The sequence below is a fragment of the Parathielavia appendiculata genome, assembly GCF_033297405.1.
Source record: "Parathielavia appendiculata strain CBS 731.68 unplaced genomic scaffold N657scaffold_1, whole genome shotgun sequence".
Taxonomy (NCBI): Eukaryota; Fungi; Ascomycota; class Sordariomycetes; order Sordariales; family Chaetomiaceae; genus Parathielavia; species Parathielavia appendiculata.
The window spans coordinates 4,121,981-4,148,046 of NW_026944220.1; the positions used below are offsets into that span (position 1 = coordinate 4,121,981).

At 56.9% G+C, this 26,066-nt stretch overlaps 9 protein-coding genes across 9 annotated transcripts; 5 read left to right on the top strand and 4 right to left on the bottom strand.

Annotated features, from left to right (window-relative positions):
• Window positions 1–1,489: 1,489 nt before the first annotated feature.
• Window positions 1,490–4,321, top strand: N657DRAFT_652872 (uncharacterized protein; the record flags this gene model as incomplete). Its single annotated transcript, XM_062794344.1, has 2 exons — window positions 1,490–2,087; window positions 2,121–4,321. 2 exons carry the CDS (start codon window positions 1,490–1,492, stop codon window positions 4,319–4,321), a joined length of 2,799 nt encoding a protein of 932 aa, XP_062653266.1.
• Window positions 4,322–4,790: 469 nt separating this feature from the next.
• On the top strand, window positions 4,791–5,957 carry N657DRAFT_78499 (putative ubiquitin protein). The gene is made up of 2 exons (XM_062797543.1): window positions 4,791–5,188; window positions 5,281–5,957. Exons 1-2 carry the CDS (start codon window positions 5,011–5,013, stop codon window positions 5,598–5,600), a joined length of 498 nt encoding a protein of 165 aa, XP_062653267.1. The 5' UTR covers window positions 4,791–5,010; the 3' UTR covers window positions 5,601–5,957.
• A 319-nt stretch (window positions 5,958–6,276) lies between these two features.
• N657DRAFT_587507 (glycosyltransferase family 62 protein) lies at window positions 6,277–7,487 on the bottom strand. The gene has a single exon (XM_062789818.1). It carries the CDS (start codon window positions 7,446–7,448, stop codon window positions 6,315–6,317), a length of 1,134 nt encoding a protein of 377 aa, XP_062653268.1. The 5' UTR covers window positions 7,449–7,487; the 3' UTR covers window positions 6,277–6,314.
• Window positions 7,488–8,083: 596 nt separating this feature from the next.
• On the top strand, window positions 8,084–9,826 carry N657DRAFT_640135 (uncharacterized protein). The gene is made up of 4 exons (XM_062791908.1): window positions 8,084–8,242; window positions 8,297–8,366; window positions 8,432–8,942; window positions 9,186–9,826. Exons 1-4 carry the CDS (start codon window positions 8,192–8,194, stop codon window positions 9,709–9,711), a joined length of 1,158 nt encoding a protein of 385 aa, XP_062653269.1. The 5' UTR covers window positions 8,084–8,191; the 3' UTR covers window positions 9,712–9,826.
• A 504-nt stretch (window positions 9,827–10,330) lies between these two features.
• On the top strand, window positions 10,331–11,719 carry N657DRAFT_640137 (uncharacterized protein). The gene has a single exon (XM_062791909.1). It carries the CDS (start codon window positions 10,497–10,499, stop codon window positions 11,571–11,573), a length of 1,077 nt encoding a protein of 358 aa, XP_062653270.1. The 5' UTR covers window positions 10,331–10,496; the 3' UTR covers window positions 11,574–11,719.
• Window positions 11,720–11,984: 265 nt separating this feature from the next.
• N657DRAFT_677112 (AICARFT/IMPCHase bienzyme) lies at window positions 11,985–13,891 on the bottom strand (the record flags this gene model as incomplete). The annotated part of the gene is made up of 3 exons (XM_062795956.1): window positions 11,985–12,140; window positions 12,195–13,674; window positions 13,743–13,891. The coding sequence occupies 3 exons, from the start codon at window positions 13,889–13,891 to the stop codon at window positions 11,985–11,987; spliced, it is 1,785 nt and encodes a 594-aa protein (XP_062653271.1).
• A 1,057-nt stretch (window positions 13,892–14,948) lies between these two features.
• On the bottom strand, window positions 14,949–17,577 carry N657DRAFT_640139 (glycoside hydrolase family 125 protein). The gene has a single exon (XM_062791910.1). The coding sequence runs from the start codon at window positions 17,394–17,396 to the stop codon at window positions 15,210–15,212; it is 2,187 nt and encodes a 728-aa protein (XP_062653272.1). The 5' UTR covers window positions 17,397–17,577; the 3' UTR covers window positions 14,949–15,209.
• Window positions 17,578–17,902: 325 nt separating this feature from the next.
• On the bottom strand, window positions 17,903–20,967 carry N657DRAFT_640140 (alpha/beta-hydrolase). The gene has a single exon (XM_062791911.1). It carries the CDS (start codon window positions 20,467–20,469, stop codon window positions 18,205–18,207), a length of 2,265 nt encoding a protein of 754 aa, XP_062653273.1. The 5' UTR covers window positions 20,470–20,967; the 3' UTR covers window positions 17,903–18,204.
• Window positions 20,968–21,172: 205 nt separating this feature from the next.
• N657DRAFT_686818 (AAA-domain-containing protein) lies at window positions 21,173–25,853 on the top strand (the record flags this gene model as incomplete). Its single annotated transcript, XM_062796852.1, has 2 exons — window positions 21,173–25,085; window positions 25,151–25,853. Exons 1-2 carry the CDS (start codon window positions 21,472–21,474, stop codon window positions 25,851–25,853), a joined length of 4,317 nt encoding a protein of 1,438 aa, XP_062653274.1. The 5' UTR covers window positions 21,173–21,471.
• Window positions 25,854–26,066: the final 213 nt, after the last annotated feature.

The window sequence follows — 26,066 nt, forward strand, 5'->3', positions numbered from 1 at the left end:
CAAGAAGGAGCCGCGGCGAGAAGTGACGGCGTCCACACCGTGGACATTTCCCCGTCTCGCCGTGATGCTCACACCTGCTCCCCTTCCCCTTCTCCCCCACTGCATTGTTCTTTTGCATCGCTACCTTCCTATCTCTTTCCTCTCACATTCCGGCTGTTGAATATCCAGGTACTGGACGGATAGCCCCGTAGTGGTCTCAAAACTCAACAGGCCGGCGGTGGCAGTTCGATGCGGCTCCTCACAAGCTCGTATCTTCTTACACAGTAGCAGGATCTATGTAGTGAGCTGATACGTTAATAACTTAACTCGAGTTTGAACATACCATGATATTGGATTATTAACGAGACGGGAATCCACCCCTCCATGTCCCGCTCACATTGAGAGCCCGGTTCGGAAGCACAGTGTGGAGGATTCGATCTGGGGGTTGTATTGAACCCCTGGACCAGCCCGCTTGATGAGCAGGAACAATTAGCGGGGTACCCAGCGAGACAGGCAATGAGGCGCAGACCGTCGCGTTGCCGTCCATCGTGGTGGAATACGAAATTGAACAATCACTCGTGTGTGCCGAGACGTGCGTGGACTTTGCTGTCCTCTTCGGGCATTTCTTGCTCCGAAGAGGTCTTGAACTGATGCGGATACCACCAGCCCTCCTCTGAATTATATTTTGCACATGAAGCTGCTCATTGACTATTATAATCATAACCGAGATTATTTGCAGGCGCTCCGAAAGGCGCATTCAAAGACCACAATAAGGTACCGTACTTAATGTTGTTGCTGACCGAGCCTCATCATCGCGAGTCCACAGATGAAGTCCCGGACGCGCAATGGCCAAGATCCAGGCTGACCTGAAAGTGATCGGAGGGCTTACTGCATTGGGATTAGAACAATTGATGACCCACACACACACCTACAGTGTATCTTTCAAAAAACACTATGCGGCTGCGGTCAATCTCAGATTGGTTTCCTGCCTCCCCCGTTCCTGTTGGCCCTTCTCAACTTTGCTTCTTGTTCTTCCCCAGCCGGCCTCCCCATCAACAGCGGCCTCAGTTCAACGCCGCACCTGGTTCAATTCCGGTAGCAAATCGAGAGATTTGCTCTGGTTTTGGCCGTCCACTCCTTTATACCCACCCATTGGATTCATCTGGAAGCAGTCTGTCCAGCTGCCTAATTCCTGTCGGCGCTGTCTTCGCTGACTTTGAGCAATTCAATGGTGCGTTTCTTCATCCTCGGACCATCCGACTAGCGATCGTGTGTATCGTCTGCTCCCTGGGTGGCGCTGACCTTGTCCACAGATTTCGGGCTGGAATTGCCTTTAATTGTTTATTTCACCATTGGCTGAGCCACGACAAGTTACCCGACCTGGCACCAGACCGCAGTCGCTGCAAGTCTTCTGCCAATCGGCCTTTTGCACTCAGCATTTCCATGTCATTCACAGTCAACCAAGCTGCTGATCGAGTCTGGTGCCGCAGCGCGGCTTGGTAATATGGCAATGACAGTCGGCCCCGATTTGATGATCGACCCTCCCTCGCCGGACGGGCCCGAGCCCGGAGAGCTCCTCTGCGCCCCGACCACGAGCGATATGGCGTCCCAACAGCCGCATCCCTCGAATGTGCAGGCATCCCCCCGATCGCACCCGCCTCCTCCGAACCCGCCGTTTGTCTTCCCCGCACGGCCATCGTCCTCTGTACAGTCTTCCTTCTCCAGAGCCACAGGAAGACGGCCGCACTCTGCTATCGAGCCACGAAACTCGGCTCTAAAAGCAAGCACTGAGGGCGATAAGCACATCTCGCGATCGCCTGCTCTTCCGGCCTTCTCCTTCAATCCAGGGGCGTCCATGCCGCCGCCGACAGGTTTAGAAAACATGTTCCTGAGTCCTCCGCAATCGCCGTCCGCACCAAATTCTCCTCGATTGATCCCGTCCCGACCTGGCGGCCATGGACATCGGAGGGGTGGCAGCGAGTTTGTCGGAGGGAGTATCCGTGACGGCGAAGCCATAACCGTCTTCAACAACAGCCCAACTAAACCGGAAAGCGGCATGGCCTCGCCTCTACTTCAACCGGCTAGACCTCGAAGAGGACACGCTCATCGTCGGTCTGCTGCCATATCTAGCCATGACCTAGCTTCGATCATCGTCCCGCCGCCCAATATCGATACCAAGGGCAGCAGCGCGCCTGCCAGCCCGGCAGCCGCGGAGCGACTATTCGACCGGAACATCGAAGCTCTCGGCAAGACCGTCGAAGCTGAAAAGGCTGCACCCAGCCCCGTGCTCGAATCCTTTGCCGATAGTCCCAGCCATCCGTCACCACATACCCCGCAGCTCGAGCAGACCCCCAAGGCTGCAGTGCGAAATAGGGTCGGTTTTTCTGATACACTAGAGTACATCCCGAGACCTCTGTCTCTCGTATCGACCGATACTTCCAGCACAGTCACCGCACGACCCGGCCACTCTGTTTCGGGGAGCATCTCCTCCGTCATTTCCGTTCCGACTTTGGATCGGGAAGTGAACCCATCGGTCTCCTCCTCTCAGAAGCTTAGTGGCAGTCGACCTAGCACGGCAGGCGCTGTCATGGAACGGTCCCAGGGCGCCCAGGAACAGGACCTGGCTGCTAGATCACCGAGAAGAAGAGGATCGATCCCTCTCTTGGGTGCACTCCCTCCTGCTATTCCGCTCTGCCCAGCCACTCCGAGCCCCACGAGATCTGCCAAAAAGTGGTCATTCTTTGGGCGTGATTCTCTCGCCACGGGCTCGCCGACACGGACGCAGCCTGACAGCCCTCACTCGATCGCCTCTCATCTGAGCCTGACAGAACGCAATTTTGTGGAACGCCCTGTCGATGTTGTCTGTCAGGGCCCCGGAAACAGCCTAGAGGCGCTCAAGCCTCTCAGCAAGAAGAGAAGCAAGAAGCAGAAGAAGGTCAAGACGTGGGCAGGCTCCATCTTGTCTCGCAAGAGCAAGTATCGCCATGCCAAGCAAAAGCGGCGAGCGCCAACGCCGCCGCCACCGCGACTTTTCGAGCCTGCTGACGAAGTGGATGACGGTATTCCTGACATGTCTCCGGAGCCTGAGGCTCCAGTGTCCAGTCTCCCCGCCGACCAGTCGTCTGAAAATGGGGACTGGGCGGCGTGGACCTTTCCAAAGCCCGTTGAGACTCAAGATGAAGACACGTCGTACCCAATGATTGACTTGGATGCGGCTTTAGGTCCCTTCAACACGCCTTTGCCCCGCAATCCTGAATGGGAGGCTGCTCAGAGAGCGGGAGGCCTCATCAAGAAGCAGCTGCACAGCGCCGCTGGCTTGAGCCGATTCTCTGGACCTGGCATGCACTATTACCATAGACGGGCTGAAAGTGCACCGGAGCTAGTGCCGTTTGAGGGCGGCCGCTTTGGATTTCGGCGCTTTGGGAGCAGCTCAACAATGGCTGACGTGTTTGAGGAGGATGAGGAAGAGGAGGAAGAGGGCTCGACTGGCCTCTCAACTGGTGCGTCAACGCCTGCTGCCGGCACCTCTGCAGCCGAGAAACCCGAAGGAGCAACAAAGTCGGGAGAGGAGGTGCGAACTGCGAGCAACGACCTCGCCCAGTCGAACAGTGCTGAATCGTCTCCCGCGAAATCTCATCAGCACCAGAGCTCCGGAAATGACAATTTCCAAAAGATGGCGTCTGCTGCACTGGACCATTTGTCGGACTCGGATTGCACCGAGCCAATTCTCGTCGAACCCACTCCCCCGTACGTGGCCGAGTGCGGGTCTGCAACTCCTTCTCCCCGCCATGTGTTCCGCCCCAAGGACTTGGCCCCTGTCGAGGTCAGCCCCCTTAACCTTCCGGCTGCGTCATTCGGTCCCGTCAGTCCGTGGTCCATGACCGAGTCGTCGGCTTTTCCCTCTCCCAGGTCGCCAATGTCGTACGATGCACAGTGTATCTCGACAGCTCCGTCCTCCATCACCGAGGACAATTTCCAGTCGCTGCTCATGGGCGAACCCGGACCGGAAGTCCGGATATCAGTTGATGATATTCCGTCTCTGACCAGCAGCAACTCGACAATGACAAGGGAAAGCCTTTTTGCGCAGAATCCGCAAGCGAGACATCCGCCGTTGAACGAGCTGCAGAGGCCAGCGTCGTTCACGTCGACTGCTTTTGGGCGGCGGCGTTCAAGCCTGGCGAGTCTCAGCCGCCTGATCAACAGCTCACACGGGGAGCGGAGCAAATTGTCGATTGAGGTTTCAATGGATAGCGAGCCGGAAAAGAAGGCCAAGCCCAGCAAGACCAAGCGGCTGAGCCGAATGATGCAGTTCTGGAAACCCAAGGAGAGCAACAGCGGGTGAATGAATCTGACTCTTTGTCACGGAAACTTACATGTAGGATTACAGAGGATCGGCGGGGTTCTAATATTGCAGACTTTGGCGTTTCTGATGGCAGTATGAGGAACAAGGTTACATGAAATCAGGAACGGAAATCTCAACTGCCAGGGTGTGCTTCGGTTTTGATGGCAACCGGGGAGGATATGATGGAGATGGGACATTTGATTCGCAGGCTGCGATGATTCTGCACATATTGTACATGTTCGCGCCATGCAATAAGGACGTTGTTCCGAAGGCAATTCCAACTCGAGGTCGACATGTATCTTTGCCTCTCATAGCCACTTCAGCGTGTTGAGCCATGAGCCGTCATGAAGGGGCAGGCATATGGCACCCGTGGTGGCGTTGCCCGACCAGAGCCCCACAAAACAGCAATACGCCATAAACCGGGCCATGCCTCGGCTAAGCGCGCCTCATCAACGCGCTTCTTGGGGGCGGACCACTTTCACTTGAGCATCGCACCGCTTGACTGCCGGCGAACCGCATTACACTGCAGACCTCAGATCTTGAGGTTCGACCACTTGAACACCCTGAAACCTACACCTTTCGAATAATTTGTTGTCCGCGCAAGCGATCTGCTCCCCGTCGTGGTATTTCCTTGTTCAACCACCGGTCTCAGCAACGACGGGACCGTCCTTGGACGAACAGCACCGGCGATGGCTGCCGGGTACGTCCCCCGCAGCGCCATGCGCCGACTGATGAAAGAGTGGGACACGTGGAACACCGAATCGGCCGGCGAGCAGGGCATTGAGCGCCTCGGCCCCGTCAGCGACGACGAGCTGCTTACTTGGGAGTCGGTCATTAACGGCCGTGGGGTCGGGCACGGCTACGAGAGTGCGTTTCCTGTTTATCGCCCTATTGCTGTTCACGGCCCTCTCCCTTTCTACATGCCATAATGGCTGACATTTATGTGTCTGATCCAACAGACGGCCGCTGGCTCCTCCGCATCTCGATCCCGCCCACCTACCCGATCCAACCGCCCCAAATATCCTTTGCCACGCCCATCGTCCACCCAAACGTGAGCCTCGAGACGGGCGAGATATGCCTCGACCTGCTCAAGGACAAATGGACGCCGGCGTACAGCGTGCTCAATTGCGTGCGGGCGATCCGTATCCTGCTGAGCACGCCCGGCGTGGACTCACCGCTGAACGTTGACGTCGCGGCGCTGCTGAGGGACGGGGATGCGTTGGGCGCGAGGAGGCTGGTTGAGTTGTGGGTGGAGGAGGAAAAGTATGAGGGGAAGTAGGCAGAGACGATGGAGTCTGTGTACAGGTTGCATGGAGTTTCTGGATTGTCTTTTCTCTCGCGGCATGGGAGCGTGGCGCTGGCCGGCGTGTCTTTTGCATACATACAGACGTACATACACATACCCAGAATGCTGGGCAGGGAGGAAGCCGGAGTTAGCTTGTTCACTTGGGAGTCGGGAAGCCGTTTTATCATCGAGACCATATAGAACACCACCCACGAGGTACCACGACATGGTTCTTGTAACAATGTCGCAAAACAATGATACCCATCAGATCCTCTATGTTTCTCAACGCCATGCTTACGCCCTTACCGCAGCTGATTCATGGTTGCCCGCAACGTCCAGCCCAAAAGTCAAAACCACCCTCAAACCTAGCGCCCGTAACCGCTAAAGTGGCACGCTGTATCGTACAGCTTTGAATCATTCTCTGCTTAGGCATCTTCCCCTGATGACCAGGCGTTGGAGTCTGCTCAGGTGATAGCCATTGCAGGAACAGCGCCATGTGCCAGCCGAGCCTTGAACAGCCGAGTCCGCCATGCCCTTAACCTTGAGACTACCGGCATTTGCGAGAACAAGAGAGATTACATATTCTCCCACCAACTGAGAGTCAAGATCCGGTGTTTTACCGTCACTAGCGGTGAAACAATGCAGGGTTGAGGAGAACCTGCAACACGTCACTCATTGTAGTGATACACCTGTCGATCGTTAGCACGATCAATACCGTTGACCCGAGGGAGGAGGATACCCTACCTTGTAGTTCGGCAATCCCACCGGCTGCCAGCCTAACCTCTTCGCCATCTTCGCGAAGCCCTCCGTTTCAATCAGGTGGTAAAACGGGAACGCGGGGAACATGGCACCGTCTCGGTGGACGTCGGCTTTGACCAGCAATGCCGCGCCGCCGACGCCGTCCAGGGGAAGTTCTTCGTGGAGAAGCCCGTCCTCCTTGAACAGGTAGGCCATCAAGGTCCGGTAGGTTGCCATCTCGGAGTAGCCTTCTAGCAGGATCTCGTCCGGGCCCATCCGCTTGGCCATTTCCAGCGCGGTATCGCTGTCCTGCCAGTTGTTGAAGTCGTAGGGCCGCTCGTCCATCTCCTTCTTGTCGGAGTTCCAGAAGCGCTGGAAGCAGTTGGGCGCAATGATGGCCTGGTCGTGGCGGGCCAGGTCTTGGATGATGGTCGGCGGCGTCTCAACTACATCGGCGTCTAGCCACAGGATCCACGAGGTTGAAGGCCCGAGGGTCGAAAAGAGGAGAGAGTTGCGAGCCTTGGCCATGGCTGCCCGCCGGACCTTCTGGTTCTTCAGCTTGTGGCGCTCACTCTCGTCCTGCGAAATGAGAGGTGCGTCGATGTCCTCCCTCAGGATGATGATGCTCTTGAACCTGTCTTTTTCCGGCCCGGACTTTTGCGTCTTGGCAATTTGTTTCTGCAGTTCTCTCGTCGCATCGTTCCCCTCCTTCGTCTTGGGCAGGATGAAGCCCAAAGTAATCAGTTCGTGGGGGTACTCCAGTCGGAGAATGTTGTCCCAGTACTCGGGGTAGAATCGCGCCATGGGAGTTAGAATGAGAATGTTCTCGCGGTTCTCGAGCGGCTTGGGAGTGATGGTGACATTGTTGAGGTTGTATCGTGTGACGGGAGGTGGCTTCAACTTGCCACCACCGGTGGACTTGCGGAAGGGAGACGTTGGCGGCGACAGAGGGTGGGAGGCGGCGCTGGCCTTTCGAGAAGCCGAAAAGTCGGGAGTCGACGAGCCTAGTAGGAAGTAGAGAATGAAGATGCAAAGCGCCGCGCCGACGGCAAGAGTCAGTGGATTCGTCTTCTTCAGACGGACTGCTCCCATGGGACGCGCCATGGGTTCGTCAAAATAGGTCTCAGCGAAGGCGACCCATAGAGCTGAAAAGAATGCGACGCTGTTGCTTACAGGCTTACAGTCCGGCAATGGCAACCCACGTAGCGTGCGCCGCGTCAACCGTAAAAGGTTAATTCACGGCAGTGATTGACGGTAATGGTAAGGAGGTCGGTAGGGTTGCTGGTTGTCGCCGATGAGCTCAACACAAGATAGAGTTGCAGCATTCATCAGTTCGAAACGCAGACGAAAGTTGCACAGTGTCAAAACCTCGTGCCCAGTGTCCGTATACATAATTTAGAAGAGTGAATCAGGCGGAACCCACTTGAAGCGAACGGCCAGTGACCGCTTCCATGTTGCGAAAATCCTGTAGTGTCCCAGACCCAGAAGCCATAACTACTGATAGATACCTTGAACGAGAACTATGGTGCATGCTACAGCTGGATGGATGTTTGGCATGGCTTTCTGTTTACCCTGGTTCCCGAGAATCCATCGGCGTTCAAGTAGGGAAAACGACAGTACTCCCACAGTGTGCAAACGGTGTCGCAGTCTAGTGTACAGCGCCCACGTCAACTGTCGGCGCCTTGAGCTCTCAACCAAGCTCCCGACTCCAGCAACTTGAAGCTCAAAGCTGCTAACAACACCAACTTCTTCGCCAATTCAGAGTCGATCCCAACGCCCTTCGCCCAAGTACAAGTCTGGAATTTCTCGAAAGCACATAACTGCGAATGTCCGCGGAACCTTTAACCATGTCAATAACACCAATCATCACATTCAAGGCGGGCATCTGTGATGTCGATGTTCGTCGTCGTCGATTGCCCCTCCCAACGCCAGCATTGCTAACTGGGCATTAGCAATCCTCGAAACCTTTCAAGATCAAGGCTCAGCCGGCGCCTGGTTACATCTACCTCTACTCCGAAGATGGTACGGTTACTTGTCCCATCGCGCTGTTGCTCCATGGCTGTCCAACACCGCTGACACCACAACAGATCTTATCCACTTCTGCTGGCGCCCCAGGTCTGCGCCCCTCGACGTGCCCGATCTTGACCTGGTCATGGTCCCCGGCGACGGCCACTTTGTTCCATACGACACTCGCAACCCCGCGCACCCCTCCTCCAAGACCAATGGCCGTATCTTCGTCCTCAAGTTCGCCTCCTCCTCGCAGCGACACCTATTCTGGCTGCAGTCCAAGCCTCAGGGTCGCAGCGGCGACCCGGCCTGGCTTAGTCCGAGAGACCTGAAAATTGGTGATATCGTCGACAGGCTTCTGCAGGGCGAGGAGGTGGACGTAAACCGCGAGTTGGCGGCCGTGCGCAACAATGATGACGACAGCCGCCCCGACAACGACGAGGACGAGACCATGGAAGACGTTGAAGGTCACGGCAATCGGCATGGCCATCACCGCAGTGGCGACGGGGGCGCCGGACCAGATGCTACCGGTGGGGACTTCAGACAGGAAGGCGAGGACTCCAGGGAAGGAGGAGCAGACGGGGCACGAGCGTAGGTGACTATCTTCCCCATTTGGCACGGTTTCCCGGGTGCGTTCGGTCCACATATTGCGGTTGCTATTTACTCCTGGGAAAGGAGCTGGGTCTGGCGTACGGCATCGAGCATCTCTGCAGATAGCGTGTACATCATGGCTTCTGCCATCAGGCAAATGCGGAGGAGAAATTGAGACACAAGCTTATTCATTTCCCCTGTCCATAACTCGGATGTCTTGCACACGTGCTAATTTCGCTGTAGGCTGGGCAACGATGCCGCCGCCGCGGTGCGGAATCTCCTCGATTCGCTCAAGGGCGTCCCCAACCTCGGGGCCAGCCACGCCGAAGGCAAGGCTTATCCTCTTCTGAATGACCTCCTCGAGCCATCCATCGCCATATCCATGCTGGACTCCGCCACGGACGAATACGTCGACAACCTGTTGAACTTCCTGCCTCCCATGTTGCTGGTCCTGGCTCAACAGGGGCAGGACGGAGACGCCATTGTGACAGAGCCTAGCGCCGAATCGATCGAAGCCGCCAAGCAAGCCATGAGCTCGGACCAGAAGCGCGCGCTGCTGAAGCAGGTCCTCCGCAGCCCGCAGTTCAGCCAAAGCCTGGCGAGTCTGACAATTGCGCTCAGGGACGGCGGCCTGCCAAGCATTGCTGAGGCGCTGGGCATCGCGGTGGAAAACGGCGGGCTCGTCAGAGGCGGCAGAGTTCCTCTGGGCGGCGGAGATGCCGTCGAGGCGTTTGTGGAGGGCGTCAAGAAGACGATGCAGAAGAAGTAGGAAAGTGGAAGTGACTGGGTCGTCCCGGGCGAAGATGAAGCACGTATCCTGCATTTCACTGTATAACGACCTTCTCGCGGCCCTTAAGAAAGTGCAGGCATGACACATAACCCAGGGCGCGGCATAGATCAGTTGACAGTAGCGTCTCTCTAATAGATCTCTGTTTTTCTTGAATGACCAGCTCAATTGCCTTTCACAGATATGATCCGCCGTGATAACCGCTGTGCTCACCCGCTTGCTCTCTGTAGCTTCAGGGTCTCAGCGTGTATGTAATGTAACATTACTGCCGATGCTAAGCCGGTACTCTGCGGGACCTGCGTAACGTCATTGCTCAGATTTAAGTTATCCCCAGCTAGGATCCCGTTCTCGAGCTCTCTTTCTGCTTGGATTTTTGTCATCCCGTGTTGAGCCGTCTCCGCGAACGCCCAACAATATGGCAGCCGAAGCCGCAACATCGTCGTTTCCGACCAACCTAGATGAGTTTGATCAAGATGAGCGTATTTCGTATTCTAAGCTCGACAACAAGTACATCGCCGTGCACGACGACGGAACCGAGTACGAATTCGACGCGCAATTGGGTCGCTGGATACCTATGTTAGATGAAGAAGATGAAGCCCTGATCGAGGAACACCAGAAGGGATACATATTTCCCAACGTTGACGACGACGCCGACGATGAACGGCCGGCGCAGAGCAGAAAGAGGAAGATGAACTCGTACAACGACCGCGAGGTAAGCTGCGCGCGCATGCACATCTGCAGCGTCGGCCATCCCGCACGCCGCCACCATGCCCTCCTCCTCCCACCATAGCCCAACAGCCCATCAGAGAGTCAAGAGACAAGAACAGTCCCGAACGCTCGCGCGCGAGATCCGGGGAGAGACTGACCAGCCGCTTGTTGTAACCTTTGTTTCGCGTCAGCAGGACGACAACTATACCAATAAGGATCGCTCTTCCAAAAGCTCGAAACGGCAGGGAAACAGAGGGCCACCGCAGCCTAAGCAGAACACGGCCGTCTACGTAACGGGTCTACCCCTAGATGCCACCGTCGAAGAAGTCGCCGAGCTCTTCTCACGCAAGTGCGGCGTCATCGCCGAGGAGATCGACAGCGGCCGGCCGCGCATCAAGATGTACACGGACGCCGACGGGAACTTCAAAGGCGACGCCCTGATTGTCTTCTTCAAGCCGCAGTCCGTCGACATGGCCATCATGCTCCTGGACGACACCGACTTTCGATTCCCGGCCTCGGGCTCGTCAAGCACGGGCGGCAAGATGCGCGTGCAGGCCGCCGACTCGAGTTACAAAAAGACCAAATACGACGGCGACAACAACACCCCCACCTCCAACAAGCCAGGAGAGGGAAGCAGCAGCGGCAGCAACACCCGGCCCTCCCAGGACAAAGCCAAGATCATCAAGAAGACGCAAAAACTCTCGGCCAAACTAGCCGACTGGAGCGACGACGAGCCCTCCGCCATCCCAGACCCCTTCAACAGCACCGCCGCCTCCGCCTCCGCCGCAAAGGGTGGCAAATGGGACCGCGTGGTCATCCTCCGCCACATGTTCACTCTCGAGGAACTGCAGGAAGACCCCACCGCGCTCCTCGACATCAAGGAGGACATACGCGAGGAGTGCGCCAAGCTGGGGCCCGTGACCAACGTGGTGCTGTACGACGAGGAAGAAGAGGGGATCGTAAGCGTCAAGTTCCAGACGCGCGAGGCGGCCGAGGCATGCCTGCGCGTCATGCACGGGCGGGCGTTTGCCGGCCGCATGGTCGAGGCGTACTTTGCCACGGGAAGGGAGAAGTTTCGGCGGTCCAAGGGGGAGGGACGTAATGGTGGTCAGGATCATGATGAGAATGAGGATTAGGCTAGCTTCTCCAGGGAGTTTCCTTCTTTCTCGGTCACCGGTTCCACTGCAGGTGTTCGGGCGTTGTTTGTTTGAAGATCCTAGCACTCGATCTAGCAGCACACCAAGCCCTTATGCAAATTTACGATTAGTATCACTGCTACATGAGGTCTTGACAAGTTCCGCTTGCTCATTGCAATTCAGGCCCCGTTCAAGCAATCTAAAACGCAACGCCGTTTATTCCATGTCTAACTCTTGCTAAAGTGTTGAACTTTTCCATGTCCACCCTCCCAGCCGCCCATCCACGTAAATAGCATCAAACGAAATCAACGCCCAGAGAGGATGCGTTTTGGTACATCGAACCTGAGGAATCAAGACGACGTGTCGGGGTATCTAAGTCATGTTCTGATCCTCCCAATCGCCCTGGGTTCTCTAGTGGTGGAAGAGACGAATTTTCTGCTCCACAAAGGTGATACCCAACTTCTCGGCGGTCTCGAAGACGGGACCGTCGTTCTGGCTTCCGCCGGGGGCGGCGATGTACTTGACGCCGGAGCGGGCGGCGCGGTAAACGTTGTCGGTAAAGGGGAACTGGCTCTACATGTTAGCTGCCAGATTTAATGGCTTGGGAAAGGGATTACGCACGAAAGCATCGCTCGACACGACAACGTCGGTCAGCTTGGCCATCCACTCGTTCTTCTCCTCCTCGGTGAAGGCAGCCGGGACCTCCTCAAACGCGGCCTCAAAGGTCTCGCGCTCCGGGCCAGACTTGGGCAGCTCGCCGCTGACGAGCAAGTCGATGTTGTTGCTCTTGTCGGGACGCTTGGTACCCTTCTTCCACTTGATACCCAAGACGCGCGGGTGGAAACGGAGCCACCAGGTGTCGGCCTTGTCGCCGGCCAACCTGGTGCAGTGAATCCTGGACTGCTGACCAGCACCAAGTCCCACCACCTGGCCCCGGGTGGCATAGCACACGGAGTTGCTCTGGGTATACTTGATGGCAATGGTGGCGACAGTCAGGTCACGCAGGGCGCTCTCGGAGAGCGGGCCCGAGTTCTTGGGCGTGATGATGTTCTTGAAAGACTCGGGAGAGATCTCAACGTCGTTGCGGCCCTGGTTGAGGTTGATGCCATAGACGGTCCTGGTCTCGGTCTTACCGGGCTCGTACTCGGGATCCATCTGAAGGACCAGATACTTGCCACCCTTCTTCTTCTTGAGTATCTCCAGAGCAGCAGGCTCGTATCCGGGGGCAATAACACCGTCAGAGACCTCCTTGGAGATGATACTGGCGGTAACGACGTCGACGGTGTCGCTGAGAGCAATCATGTCGCCGAAGCTGCTCATGCGGTCGGCGCCCCTGGCGCGAGCGTACGCCTGGGCAAGAGCAGAAGTCTCAATGCCCGGAATGTCATCAACCATGTACACCTTGCGCTCGTCGGCGTCCAAGGGCAAGCCAATGGCAGCGCCAGCCGGGGAGACGTGCTTGAAGCTGGCGGCGGCTGGCTTGCCAAGAGCCTTCTTGAGCTCCTTGACTAGAGGCCAGCTGTTGAGGGCGTCCAGCAGATTGATGTAGCCCGGAGCACCGCAGAGGACCTTGAAGGGAAGGTGGCCATCCTTGACGTAGGCCGAAGCGGGCTTCTGGTGCGGGTTGGCGCCGTAGCGGAGAGGGAGATATTGGACGCCTTCGGCATACTGCTTGCGAAAGAAGTCGGAAATAGCGGCATCGTAATCGGCAGTGTGCTCAAAGGCCTTGAGGGCGTACATCTTTCGGCTCGACTCCTTGATCTCTCCGGCCTCAAGCTCCTTCAGGAACTCGGCATAGTCCTTGGGATCGCTAAGAATGGTGACGCGAGAATGGTTCTTGGCAGCCGCGCGAATGAGAGTGACACCGCCGATATCGATCTCCTCAACAGCCTCGGGCACCGTGACGTTGATCTTCGCAACGGTATCCTTGAAGGGATAGAGATTGCAGATGACATAGTCGACCTTGTCAATATTCTGCTCGGCGAGATCCTTCTCGTCCGAGGCAAGGTTGCGAGCCAGTATACCGGCGTGGACGGCGGGGTGGAGGGTCTTGACGCGGCCAGCAAGCATCTCAGGAGCCTTGGTGATGGCAGAGATGTCCCTGCAAACAGTGCAAAGAAGGCTATGTTAGCGGACGCTCCCCGAGAGCAATGAAGCAGGAGATCCTACTCGACCGGGAACCCCGAATCCCGGATCATCTTGGCGGTGCCGCCGGAAGCGAGAATGCGAACATTGTGCTGGACAAGTCCTTTGGCCAAGTCCAGAAGCCCGGTCTTGTCATAGACCGAGACAATGGCAATCCGCTGGTGGTCGACCATTGTGACTGATCTCGTGGTGCTGCGTGAGGAACTGAAGCTGTCCAAAAAGCTGTCAGTACTTCATTTCATGAACCCGCGGTCAAGATAGTGGGGTTAATTACATAGTTATCCACGATCAGCTGGATCCTTATCTCTCGACGGGAAGCCCGCAGCTGGTTCTGCTTGAGCAAGCAGCTGGAGACAGTGAGTGTTTGTGGGATCGACAAATGCAATATATAGAAGGAAGGTTGAGTTTCAAACCTGCAAGTGAAATTTGAGCTCCGAGTGAAAGTTGAGGCTGCGGAACTATGTCACACCATCAAATGCAGGCGCGAAGGCTGAAAGTAATTCTCTGTTGGGTTCTTTTCCCTTGGTTCCTATCAATCACTATCAGATGAGAGATGGAGGGGCAGTTGCGAAATCGGGCCCCTCCACCACCCCGCAGAATTTAGGTAATTCCCGCACTAGCGTCCTCTGCTCGAGCCTCTTGGTGGGACATAAAGCAGAAATTTCCCCTGCGAATTGCTGGAAACAATTGTCCCTCTGACACCATCTATTAGCGTTCTGTCAAGCATGTTAACATGGTTTGTCCTTCGAACTGACCTTCTGATGGGGGATTTCTTCGCCTGTTCCATCCAAAATATCGGGTCAGTGCTCTTTGAATTTTCAACTGAGCCGACAAGCGAGGGGCAATCGGCTGTCGCCAGTTGCTAGAGTGGGGTGCTGCACAGGCCTTGGTACGTTATAAGCGAGCTGGTGGAGTCCAACCAACGTCCTACGGGACATTTGGTCAATGTGAGTTTAGCCCAGCGGTCAAGAGTTGCACACTGCAAAAGTACTAACCATTTCACAGTTGAAACGATACAGAGAAGATTAGCATGGCCCCTGCACTAAGGATGACACGCTACTCAAAGAGACGCTACCAATTTTTTTTGCGATTTTTTTTTTATCCGATATGATGCTGTAAAGCTTGTTGAAGCCTCGACTTGCATCCAGAAATGGACTGGGGAGTTAACAACATAAGGAGGTCGAGGGTTCAAGCACTTGCCATTGCATCATTTTTTTTTCAGTGTTGATGTGTCCGTCAAGAGGATGTCCCAGATATGCCACTTTTCTTAGACAATGCAAAATCTTAAGACCTATGAGCAGCCATCAACAACAAAGAGCTACAACTGGGCAGGCTTACACACAGGTATCAGCCATCAGGGGCAAAAAGAAGAACCATAAAACAACGCCAAACGAATACCCGGTATTTGTAACAAAAGGAGACCAGACCCAACACGCTCGACAAGAAGCACCTCACTCGGCGGAAATCTATCTCGATCATCCAACTCAGCACCTAATACTGCCACGACCGCCCCAACAAACCCTCCTTGGTCCCCAGTAGCCCCCTCCGCGTCTCATCCTCAGCAATCCGGATAATCAGCTCGCCAAACAAGCCGTTCGCCCACCCGAACCAAGACCGGGTCCAGTCGGCCTCGTTCCACGCATTGACCGTCTCGTGCACAACGCCGGTGCCCGCCGTCGAGTTGAGTACCGCATATAGTTGTTCGGTGACCGCCTCGTCGCGCTCCCGCAGCGACGCAAAGCCGGCCAGGTCCTCAAACGCGGTCAGCGCCGCGACGATCGCCGCCATCGGCCAGCCTTTGCCGGGCCCGAGGTGCGGGCCGCCGACGGCGGAGAGGACGGGGCCCTTGGCGAAGTAGGGGTTGGCCATGCTCAGGACAAAGTTGCGCGTGTTTTGGTAGATTTTGGCGTAGTCGTGTTCGTTTTCGGTTGGGGAGGATGCCAAGTTCGAGCTCTTGGTGGTCGTATCGCTGTCGCCTGCTGTTGAGGCGGGCCTCCTGGATCGGCTGTGGGATATCATTGATGGTTCAGCGTCCTCGCTTGTGTCTGTTGCGATGGCCTCGTCCCGAGGATTGTGTTTCACAGACTTGACCAGCTTCTTACCCGCTTTTGCAGGCAGGGTGTAGTTCCACAGCGGCATTGCCAGCAGTGACGGGACATTGGCATCGTCCATCAGGTTCGCGCCGCCGTAGCCATCGACCTCGTACGCGAATATCTCGCCAAAGTCACGGTGCGTGACGACTGCATCGAGTGCGATGCCCCCGCGGATCCCCTTGGCGAGTTTGCGCATTTCTGTCGTCAGGTTGGCCGCCTTGTCGCTGAGACGACCATCCGCCAGCTCTTGCATGATGTGAGACGCCTGCTCCAGGTAGGCCGCAAACATCATGTTGCTCGGCGTCAACAGCTGGAAGATGCACGCGTCGTCGCTCGGGCGGAAGGCCGACCTGACCATGCCGTTCTCCTTGACCGGGTTGCCGAGGCCGTCGTTGGTCAGCGTCTCGGACCCGCGGTTCGTCCAGCCGGTGAATGTCCACGCTGACGGAAGCACGTGGCCCTCCTCGTCGTAGGTGCCTAGACGCATGGCTGCAGATGCGTCGACGGCGGCTTGGACGGCATCGACCCACGAGTACTTGGCGAAGAAGTCGAGATCGCCGGTCCGGGTGTAGTACGCGGCGCTGATCTGCAGGAAGGAGGCCAGGCTGTCCAGTTCCCATTTGCAGTCGAAAACGAGCGTCGGGTCGTACGGCGGGTTGGGGTGGTTGTTGTGGTACGCCCCGTTACGTGTAGGTTCGATTCCGCTCTCGGGAGGGGGCTGGAAAGAATGGCAATAGGGCGAGATGATGATGTACCGCGAGTGCGCATTGATCAATCCACGCCAGAGACTGGCGAGAGAGTTTGGGTCCTTGGAAGCCTCCAGCAGGGGCAGATACGAGTACACCTGGCTTGCCGAGTCGCGCAGCCACATGGCGTCGATGTCGCCCGTGATCACGTAGGTCAACTCCTCGTCTGTCTTGGTAGCCTCGCCGGTGACGTTGTCCTTCTTCATGGCGTAGCCCCGCCACTTAATCATGGTGTCGAGCGTGTTCGAATAGCTGTTTTCAAACAGCCGGAACAGGTCTGGGTCCCGAATCACCGTCTTCATGCGGTCGATCAAGGCCTCCAGAGCAGGGAGACGGAATTTCCTGCACTCGGGCGGCGGGCGGACATAGGGAAACTTGCGCCTGCCTTCAGAAAGAGGACCTGGTTTCTGTTTTTGCAGCGTCTCAAAGTCGAGACACTGCACCGTCGGGGTGGGGTTTGATCTGGTGCTATCTGTGGCCGCCGTCGTGGTGATGAGGATGCTGCGGCTGCTGATGGTGGTGGTGGAGGTAGTAGCTAAGACGACATCGACATCGCCCTCGTCGATATCATTGAAAATGTCCGGCGTTGACGGCGGGTACAGACTGTTCTCAGCCTTTCCCACCCCCTGGCCAGAATGATTCTGAGAAGGTCCTGTGTGGTCATCGCTCTGTTTCTGGACCTTGGGCACATTGGGCGGTAGACCCGAGTGCAAGTCGAACGGTTCATGTACAGTCGACAAGGGCGTCCGATAACCAAGCCAGAGAACCAAGGTGGTCAGTAGGATAGCATTTCCAAGCAACCGTCCCCGTCGGGGGCTGGCCAAAAATGGGAGAACCATCTTATCTCGTCACGGACGCAGTCAAGCACCAGAAGCGTGTTGAATGTGTTTCATGACGGCATGGGCTGGGCGAAACAGTCAACCACCTTCTCAGTCGACCTGCCGTGACCGTCTGGACAGAACTCAGGTACATAAGGTAGGTGGCAGCCACCTCCCAAGGAAGTACCGAGCGGAGGTCAAGTGCCGGTTGTGTAACATTCTGGCGGCTTGTCGCAACAGGCTAACCCTCCTCGTCGGTGGCTTCATACGAAGTATAGTTACCTTGGCGGCTGGTCGGACTTCTTGGCAATTATGAAATGCCGAAGGGTATCAGGGTTTATCGCGGATGTTCCATGGCCTAATGTTCCAGAAAGAGATTAACAGTATCCAAACCTGGGTCAAGTATGAGCGCATGGTGAACCCGTCATTGGTTTGCGTGAGGGTTATCTCAACGTTTCAAGCACGCTTTCCTGGCTTCATCGTGGGGAAGTTGTTCTCTTGATGAAGTCTCCTGGAGCATTCGATACCTTATATGCTAGAAAGCCCACAACTTGCGATTAAACCTTGGAGGCCGACAACGCCGTTGAAGTCGCGAGTTTTCAATTGATCCACGGAGATCTGGTTTGATGGAACGACGGAAGTGGTCGTGCCGAGCCAACCCTCATTCAGGGCATGCCCGGCGAACACACGTGTATTGGCCCCCTAATTGTTGCTGTTTCTCTATCGGGAGTCTCTTTAGAACGTAAAACCACCAGCCACCATGCCGGGTATCTGTTGCCTAACGCCCAAGCACCGCCTCTGACACTTTCTATCCCTTGCATGAACAACCTCACGCAGACAATTCCTCGCTGCTGCTCGATTGCAACCCATCGGTCCCCTCCTCCTCTCCCTCGGCCGGCGGTATCCAGGCCTCAACCTCCTCGCATCCCTTAGGGACACGGCACAAATCCCTAACATGGCACGTCTTCCACAGCACCTCCCGCACCTCCTTGAACACCTGGTCTGGCGCGTCCATGGCCCAGATGACATCCAAGTGCTCAAACTCTGGTATGACCTTGCTGTGAACAACTCTGACATGCGGCTCCCGCCCGCGCTCAAACCGCCGCAGCAGCTTGTCGCCATCCACCAGGTCATCGCTCCCACAGACCCACAGCGCAAACGGAGGCGCCTGGTGATTGTACCACGCCGTCGATCCCCTGGGCTTCCTCTGTTGCGCCTCAGCCGCACGTTCCGACTTCTCAACCTCACCATTCCCTTCCATATCCCGCTCTGCAGCATCCAGGATGGACTCTGCCCCCTTGGCCAGCTCGTGATCCTCCCGTTCCTCGGCCCTCCACTCCTCCTTGGTAGCCAGGATGCACTTATGCTTCGCGAAACACTCCCTCCCCAACCACCACCTCATTGACTCGGAGCTGACATACACCGGCGCAAATTGGAACATGCGGTCCCGCAGCCCGCGGTCCCATCTCTCATCCGTCCAGTTAAACAAGAACGAAAACACCTTGTACCCCAGCCACCCATACACCCTGGGTGGCAACGTTGCATGCATGGTCATCATGAACGGGATGAACGCATGGATTCCAAACATGAGCCTGAACATAGCCGGCGAGATAACCCGCATAAACTTGAAGTACATCTTCCCAATGAGCGGGCCGGCGTACGCGGCGGGTGCGAGGGCGCAGAACACCGTCAGCCTCTCACCCAGCTCGGGCCGCTGCTCCTTGGCCAGCGCAACCAGGGCCTGCGTCGTGCCCTGCGAGTGGCAGATGAGCCCAAGCTTGTCGAACCCGGTCTCGCACAGCACGCGCGAGGTGAGCGCCGGCAGGTCGAAAACGCCCATCTGCCGGATGTTCCAGCACCACATGCGCGGGTCAGAGTAATCGAGCAGGGTGTGCCGGGGCCGGAAGCCGCAGCGGTTGTTGCCCAGCCAGACGTCGTAGCCGGACTTGCAGAGGTAGAAGGCTAGCGACGAGTCGTCGTTCACGCAGTAGGCGCCCGAGCTTTGAAGGAGGCCGTGCATGAGGAGAACGGGGAACTTGGGCTTTTTGTTGGGTTGGCGTTTGGTGGTGGTTGCAAGTTTTCGTTTTGGAGTCTTGAAAATTTCTGGGTTGCCAGGGGCGCGTTCCTCTGGCGGGAGAGGCTCGTGTTCCTTGGGGTCGTAGACGTGCCAGAGGTCGATGATGAAGCCGTCTTCAGTCTGTACTTCGAACATTTCCATGTCGAGACCAACTCGGCGGGCGTAGTAGGGTGGGTCGCACATAATCGGGTCGAGGCCGCCCTCGGTCGGTGTGTAATCATCATTATTGTCGGCGCTGGTTCCTTCTTCTGATGAGCGCGAATGCGGCGCGGACTGCCCGCGCGTCCATTCCCGCTCCTTTTCCTTCCTATGCTTCTTTCGCTGCATTTCTTCGGCGTAAAAGGGGCGACTGATATCTGGGTTTTGGAGTGTCGCCTGCTGCCATAGACGCCGCAACGAAGGGCCGATGCCAGTAAAGAGGGCACCAAGGACAATGACGCCCAGAAAGGCCAAGCTGAGAAAAAAGGACGACATTTGGAAAATGCGGCATTGAATGTTTCTAAGCAGGGAGGGGGGCCCATAGAGCGGCAAAGGAGGAAATAGGGGGTTAGTATGGGTCGGAGGCGTCGCCTCCCTTAAGCTCCCGTTTGATGGTGTCCTCTTCTTACTCCGCCTCTTCGTCTTGTCCGCCGCGACTCTGGCCACATTCTCGGTTACTGACGCAGCTGGCTTTTCATCGGTGGCGTGGTCTTCGCTTCCCGAGACGGCTGTTGTAGTTGGTTCATGGTGGTTTAGCTCCTGCCTCAACACATTCAGTTTGTGGGCTTCGTCCAACGGAACTGGAGGCAAGCGATTGCCATCGGACGTGACAATAACTGGGTCGTGGGGCGTAACAAAATGGGCTTCAATGGCGACGCCGTCCCCGTCGCTCTCGCTCGGATGGTGGTGCGACAGCTTCTCGGCTTGGTTGATGAACTCTGCAGCGGCCCTATCCCAAGAGCCTCTGGACTCTAATTTCAAAGGGGCCTGTTGAGTTGATGTTTTCCGCTTTTGCAGGATGGTGTTTTGTAATGTCATTGTTGTAAACGAATCTCGCAATCACCGGGAAAAGGGGTGGTAAGCAAGAAACAGTCAAACAACAGTTGTCGAATACCCAACGCAGAGAAAGTTCACAGAGAGAGACTGAGAAGGGGTACCGGTAGGACGACATCATTGCAATGTTTATTGCCTATTGGCGAAGGGGATGGCCGCCCTCGACGTCATTTCCATTCCTGGCCGGAACTAGAGGCGAATTGGATGGACGAATGCGGAAACTGGGATGAATAGGGAAGAAGACGAAGGCTGAACAATGGACATGGCGGGGATCCCCTAACCCATCAATCTGACACTCCATGGAAAATGGCGAACCCGCGGACCTTTCGAAATGTGAAATCAACAATTGCTGCGCTGATGTTGATATGGGTTTGGATGTTGAACTGAAACCCTTCGAAAGTGGAAGCCTTCCAGCAGTCATCATCAGCGCGAAATTCACAAGGGAGGGCTTGTTGGTTGGCGTGGTTAGCAGGTTGGCAGGTTGGCAGGTTGGCAGGTTGGCAGGTTGGCAGGGCGGCATCTGAAGAAGATGCAGCTGAGTGGGGCTCTTCATGTCAAATGTCTTGGCAGGATAGGAGGCTCATTTTCCCGTTCAGGGTTGGGGTTATTCCGCTTCGGGCCCCTCTTCAATGAGCCGAGGCCAAAAGTCAGCCGAAGCCGTCCGCGGGCCAGGTGCAACGCACGAACTGCCCCGTACCTGATAGGCGGGTCTCGACCTCGCAAAGAGTTGCGCCGAAGGGTTATCCGTGTCAAGATGGCATCCTGAATCCCAAATGCCGGTTGAAGACCACGGGACTTCGTTGATTGACTATTTCCAATCATAGTTTCAGCACCAAAGACTGGGCATCTCGGCTTCTGGCGGGCAAGCGCCTCTCCACGCTCACCAACTTTCTCGGAGCGAACCCCGGTGGACGAACATCGAGTCGACAGTTCGGACAGTCGCACTCCGCTTGCCCAACATTCCCGCACTTTCGACTCGCCTCAAAAATGCCATCTTACGATGCGGGCGCCGGCGTTCGCCAGAGACGGCCACGGAGGCGCCGGCAAGACAAGGCGCCCCTCTCGGCGCGTCTGGTGCTTGACGACCATGTCAAAACCGACGTCGGCATCGTGTCCGAGGATCTGTTCGCTGAACTCTTTTCCCATCTGCAGGACGGTGTGTTTCTCCGCACCCTGCCCTCTATTCTAAACCCCCATGCTGAGTCCGTTTCGCACATTGCAGCCCACGATCAAGGGAACCAAGCCCCGAATCCACCAAGCCACCTACACATTGCCATCGCCCCATGGACACCGTCTCATTCTCCCGAATCTACAAATTGGGCAATAGTGCCCGTCACGCCGTCGTCTGCCCTCGCTCCTTCGACCATACAGTTCTCGCCCTCCTCCCTCGCTCTACAGTCGTTTGCCGTGAACCTGAAACAGGTAGCGCCCTCACAGTTGACTGCCCGGAGTAGGAGCGGAATTGAGGTTTTAGTTCTGGATGTTGCTGCCATTGAGTTGGACACTGTCTTTGTGAATCTCGAAGGAGAGTTGGCCAAGAGACTTGAGAATGGAGAAGGTAACTTCTTCCGGGAACATCCCACTGGAGGCAAGGTCAAGGCCCTGGCTGCCTCAAACCCTGAAGGGCGCTTGACGGCTGCGTTGCGGACTGCCCTCGGTACATTGAAGGTCGTCCACACCGGCGACCTCTTCCCGCTCCCTCTGGCGCCGCACCCCGTCACTCACGTGCCCCCAAACCCCGGCAAGATCACGCTTTGCGAGCCTGTCGCCCAGGGCATACTGGGCCCGAACACCAAGATCATCGTTTCCCGCGGCCGCGTCCACTCCAAGCACAGCCATTCCCAGGCCCCAATCCCCCAAGCCCGGGGCCTAAATGGTACCGCCGAGGACGACGAAGACACGTCGAATGACCAATTCTTCTCTGCCACCGAGGAAGGCGTCCGGACAGACGCTACTGCCGAGACGGATGCCACCGCGACTGAGACGGAATTCGAGGAACCAGAGATGGAAGAAGACGTGCTGTCAGACGACTCAATGGATGATATGATATCCCTTCAGGCCCCCACCTTGTCGTCCGCCATTACGAGTGGAATAGGCACGCCCACTACCATGGGACGTGGGCGGCGGACCAATGGCGTTAGTGGCGCGGCATCTGTGTTTTCGAGCTTCACTGCGACAACCGTTAAGCCAGACCGGCCCCGCGGCCGCTTGTTTAAGGCCCATGGACTCCTTCAGCCGATTCCGCCGGACGTCCTACATCCGAAGCCCGCTTGCGTCGACGATGAAGAGGCGCGCATCTACGTTGATACAAAAGAGCTGACGAGGATTGGCTGTTTCTCTGGCGACTGGGTACGAATCGAGGCGTCCAAGCCGCCACCTGTGAATGGTTTTGGCGCATTCGGCCTGGGAAGCTTCGTGGAAGAGGATTCGGATGAGTTGGATTGGAGGCCTGCAAGGGTCTATGGCCTGCCAGAGGGCTACTCCAACCGTCCCGTCGCCCGCGTAGCAAGCTCCAAGTACGATGGCCGGAGGATGTCCTTCTTTGACTCCCAGGTCCAGCGGTCCTCGAGTCCCACCGTGTACCTTTCTCCAATTATGCTGTCGAACCTGGAGAATCCCCCCTACCTCCGCCTCTCCCCTATCAGGCGTGGTACGCAGGCAAAGGGGCCACAATCAAGGTCGTCGGTCTCCATTCAGCCGCCCTTCGCTCGCGAGGTGATATTGCAGCATGTCAGGACTCCGGTTGCGGTTGAGAGGGATGTACAGACTGCAGTCATGGCTGGGCTAAAACTCTATTTTGAGAGAAGGTTACGAGTGATCAAGACAGGCGACTTGATCGCGGTTCCCATCGATACCCAGCTTGGTCGCGCGCTTCAGGAGTCAACTGCAGCTAGCGATGAATCAGCTGTCGACGATGTGTTGGGCATGATTGCCAGTGGACGGCCAGATCGCAACCTAAAGTACGACGAAGTCGCATGGTTCAAGGTTGGCCACGTCCAACCGATGAAGCAGGATTCGGCCGAAGAGATCGAGGAAGAAGATGACCCCTGGGGCACGGTTGCTTGTGTGGACATCTCCATGGCGCACTTGGAGCAGACCGGCTCCGTCACGAGCCGCGTCCCTGGCACGACATCAAATACTTGGCCATACTATTTGGGGATCAAGAAACTCCCCAAGCAGCATAGAGGTCCTTCGAACCCGCTCCTGGCTGAACTAGATCGGCAACACGTCTCGCCACTGAGGAGGAGACTCCGGGAGCTCATGGCCGCTGCCACCAGCAAACCAGCCCTCCACCTCAAGATGCCCCCTGTGGCGATCCTGCTTGTCTCAGCGCAGCGGAGTATTGGTAAGGCCGCAACGGCGATGCAGGCCTGCGCAGACATTGGCTTGCACACATTCACCATTGACGCCTACGATATCGTAAACGACTCTGGCGCGGGCGGGAGCGACGTGAAGACGGCTGGCTTCCTGGCCTCCCGGGCGGAGCGTGCCATGAGCTGCGGGCCAGACTGCTGCGCTCTCCTCATCCGCCATATCGAGGCCCTGACGGCCGATCGCATGGTTTCTTCTATCAAGGAGATCCTGGCGGATACCAGAGTTTTGATTGCTACCACGACGGAGGTGGAAAAGGTGCCCGACGGCATCAGGGCCGTGTTCACTCATGAACTGGAGATGAGCGCGCCGGATGAGGCGGAGCGCGAGGGCATTCTTCGATCCATCGTCGATGACCGCGGGGTACTCCTTGATCCGGAAGTCGATCTTGGCGGTATCGCCCTCAAGACAGCCGCGCTCGTGGCAGGAGACTTGGTCGATGTCGTCGACAGGGCTCTCGTTGCTCAGCGGTCTCGCCTGGAGCAGCTCTCAGCGAAGGCCACGAGCAAGGACCAAGCCGTGACAGTCCGTGACGTACAACTCGCCGGCGGCCCGGCAGCGTCTGGCCTTACAAAACAGGACTTCGAGGTTGCTGTCGAGGCCGCGCGCAAGAACTTTGCTGACGCTATTGGCGCGCCAAAGATTCCCAATGTCACCTGGGATGACGTGGGAGGGTTAAACAACGTCAAGGAAGCCGTGACCGAGACCATCCAGTTGCCACTGGAGAGGCCAGAGCTCTTCGCCAAGGGCATGAAGAAGCGGTCGGGCATCTTGTTCTACGGGCCGCCTGGTACAGGCAAGACGCTTCTAGCCAAGGCTATCGCCACCGAGTACAGCCTCAACTTCTTCAGTGTCAAGGGGCCAGAGCTACTTAACATGTACATTGGTGAATCCGAGGCCAACGTGCGGCGCGTGTTCCAACGGGCTCGTGACGCGAGGCCATGTGTGGTGTTCTTCGACGAGCTGGATTCCGTCGCACCAAAACGCGGGAACCAGGGCGATAGCGGCGGCGTCATGGACCGCATTGTCTCGCAGCTGCTCGCGGAGCTCGACGGCATGTCTGGCGGCGAGGACACTGGAGGCGGCGTGTTCGTCATTGGCGCGACCAACCGACCGGATCTTCTCGACCCGGCTCTGCTACGCCCAGGGCGCTTCGACAAGATGCTGTACCTGGGTGTATCAGACACGCACGAGAAGCAGCTCACCATAATGGAGGCGTTGACAAGGAAGTAAGTTTGTCGGCCTATCATCCTAATTTCAACCGATACTTATACTGATGAACTCCTACCCCCAGGTTCACCCTCCATCCCTCGGTCTCCCTCCGCGCCGTAGCCGAGCGCCTCCCGTTCACCTACACGGGCGCCGATTTCTACGCCCTTTGCTCCGACGCCATGCTCAAGGCCGTCACCCGGCAAGCCAGCCTGGTTGACGCCAAGATCAAGGCCATCAACGCCGACCTCGCGGCGCACAACCTCCGCGCGCCCATCTCGACCGCCTACTTCTTCGACCACTTTGCCACGCGCGAGGACATAGCCGTCATGGTTACCGAGCAGGACTTCCTCGACGCCCACCGCGAGCTGATTCCCAGCGTGAGCGCCGGCGAGCTGGCGCACTACGAGCATGTCAGGGCCACGTTTGAAGGGAACAAGAATAGTAAAGATAAGGAGGGCAGGGAGTGGATTAATGGGACTGCTGCTGCGCCGGCTGCGGCGAGGTTGGGGCTGGCGGGGCGGAGGACCGCCTCGGGCGCGTCGGCGAGGAGCGTCGGTGGGAAGGGGAAGGGTAAAGCCCCTGTGGGAAAGGGTAAAGGGAAGGCAATCGCTCTGGGGAGCGAGGATGAGTATGACGAAGGGGGCGATGATCGTTGCGATCACGAGTCGGTCGTGGAGGGGTGTAGCCCCAGGGACAAAGGGAAGGGGAAGGAGATTGCGCCGCCAATCACGGCAGCTCCGTTTGGGGATGGGGCGGGGAGTGGTGACGATGGGTTATATGACTAGAAGACTAGTTGTACCTATCATCGGGGTTGTGTATCAATGACCGCAATTGTATGGCTGCACTGCAGCAAACTTTCACAGGTTAGCTACCTTTGCCTTAGAAGTGATTGGTTGAGGGTCGTTTGTATCAATGGATATGTGCTGATGGTTTGATGACACAGCAATCAACAAACACTGCGCACTCAAGAACAACTTCATGTTCATCAGTAGTCAACT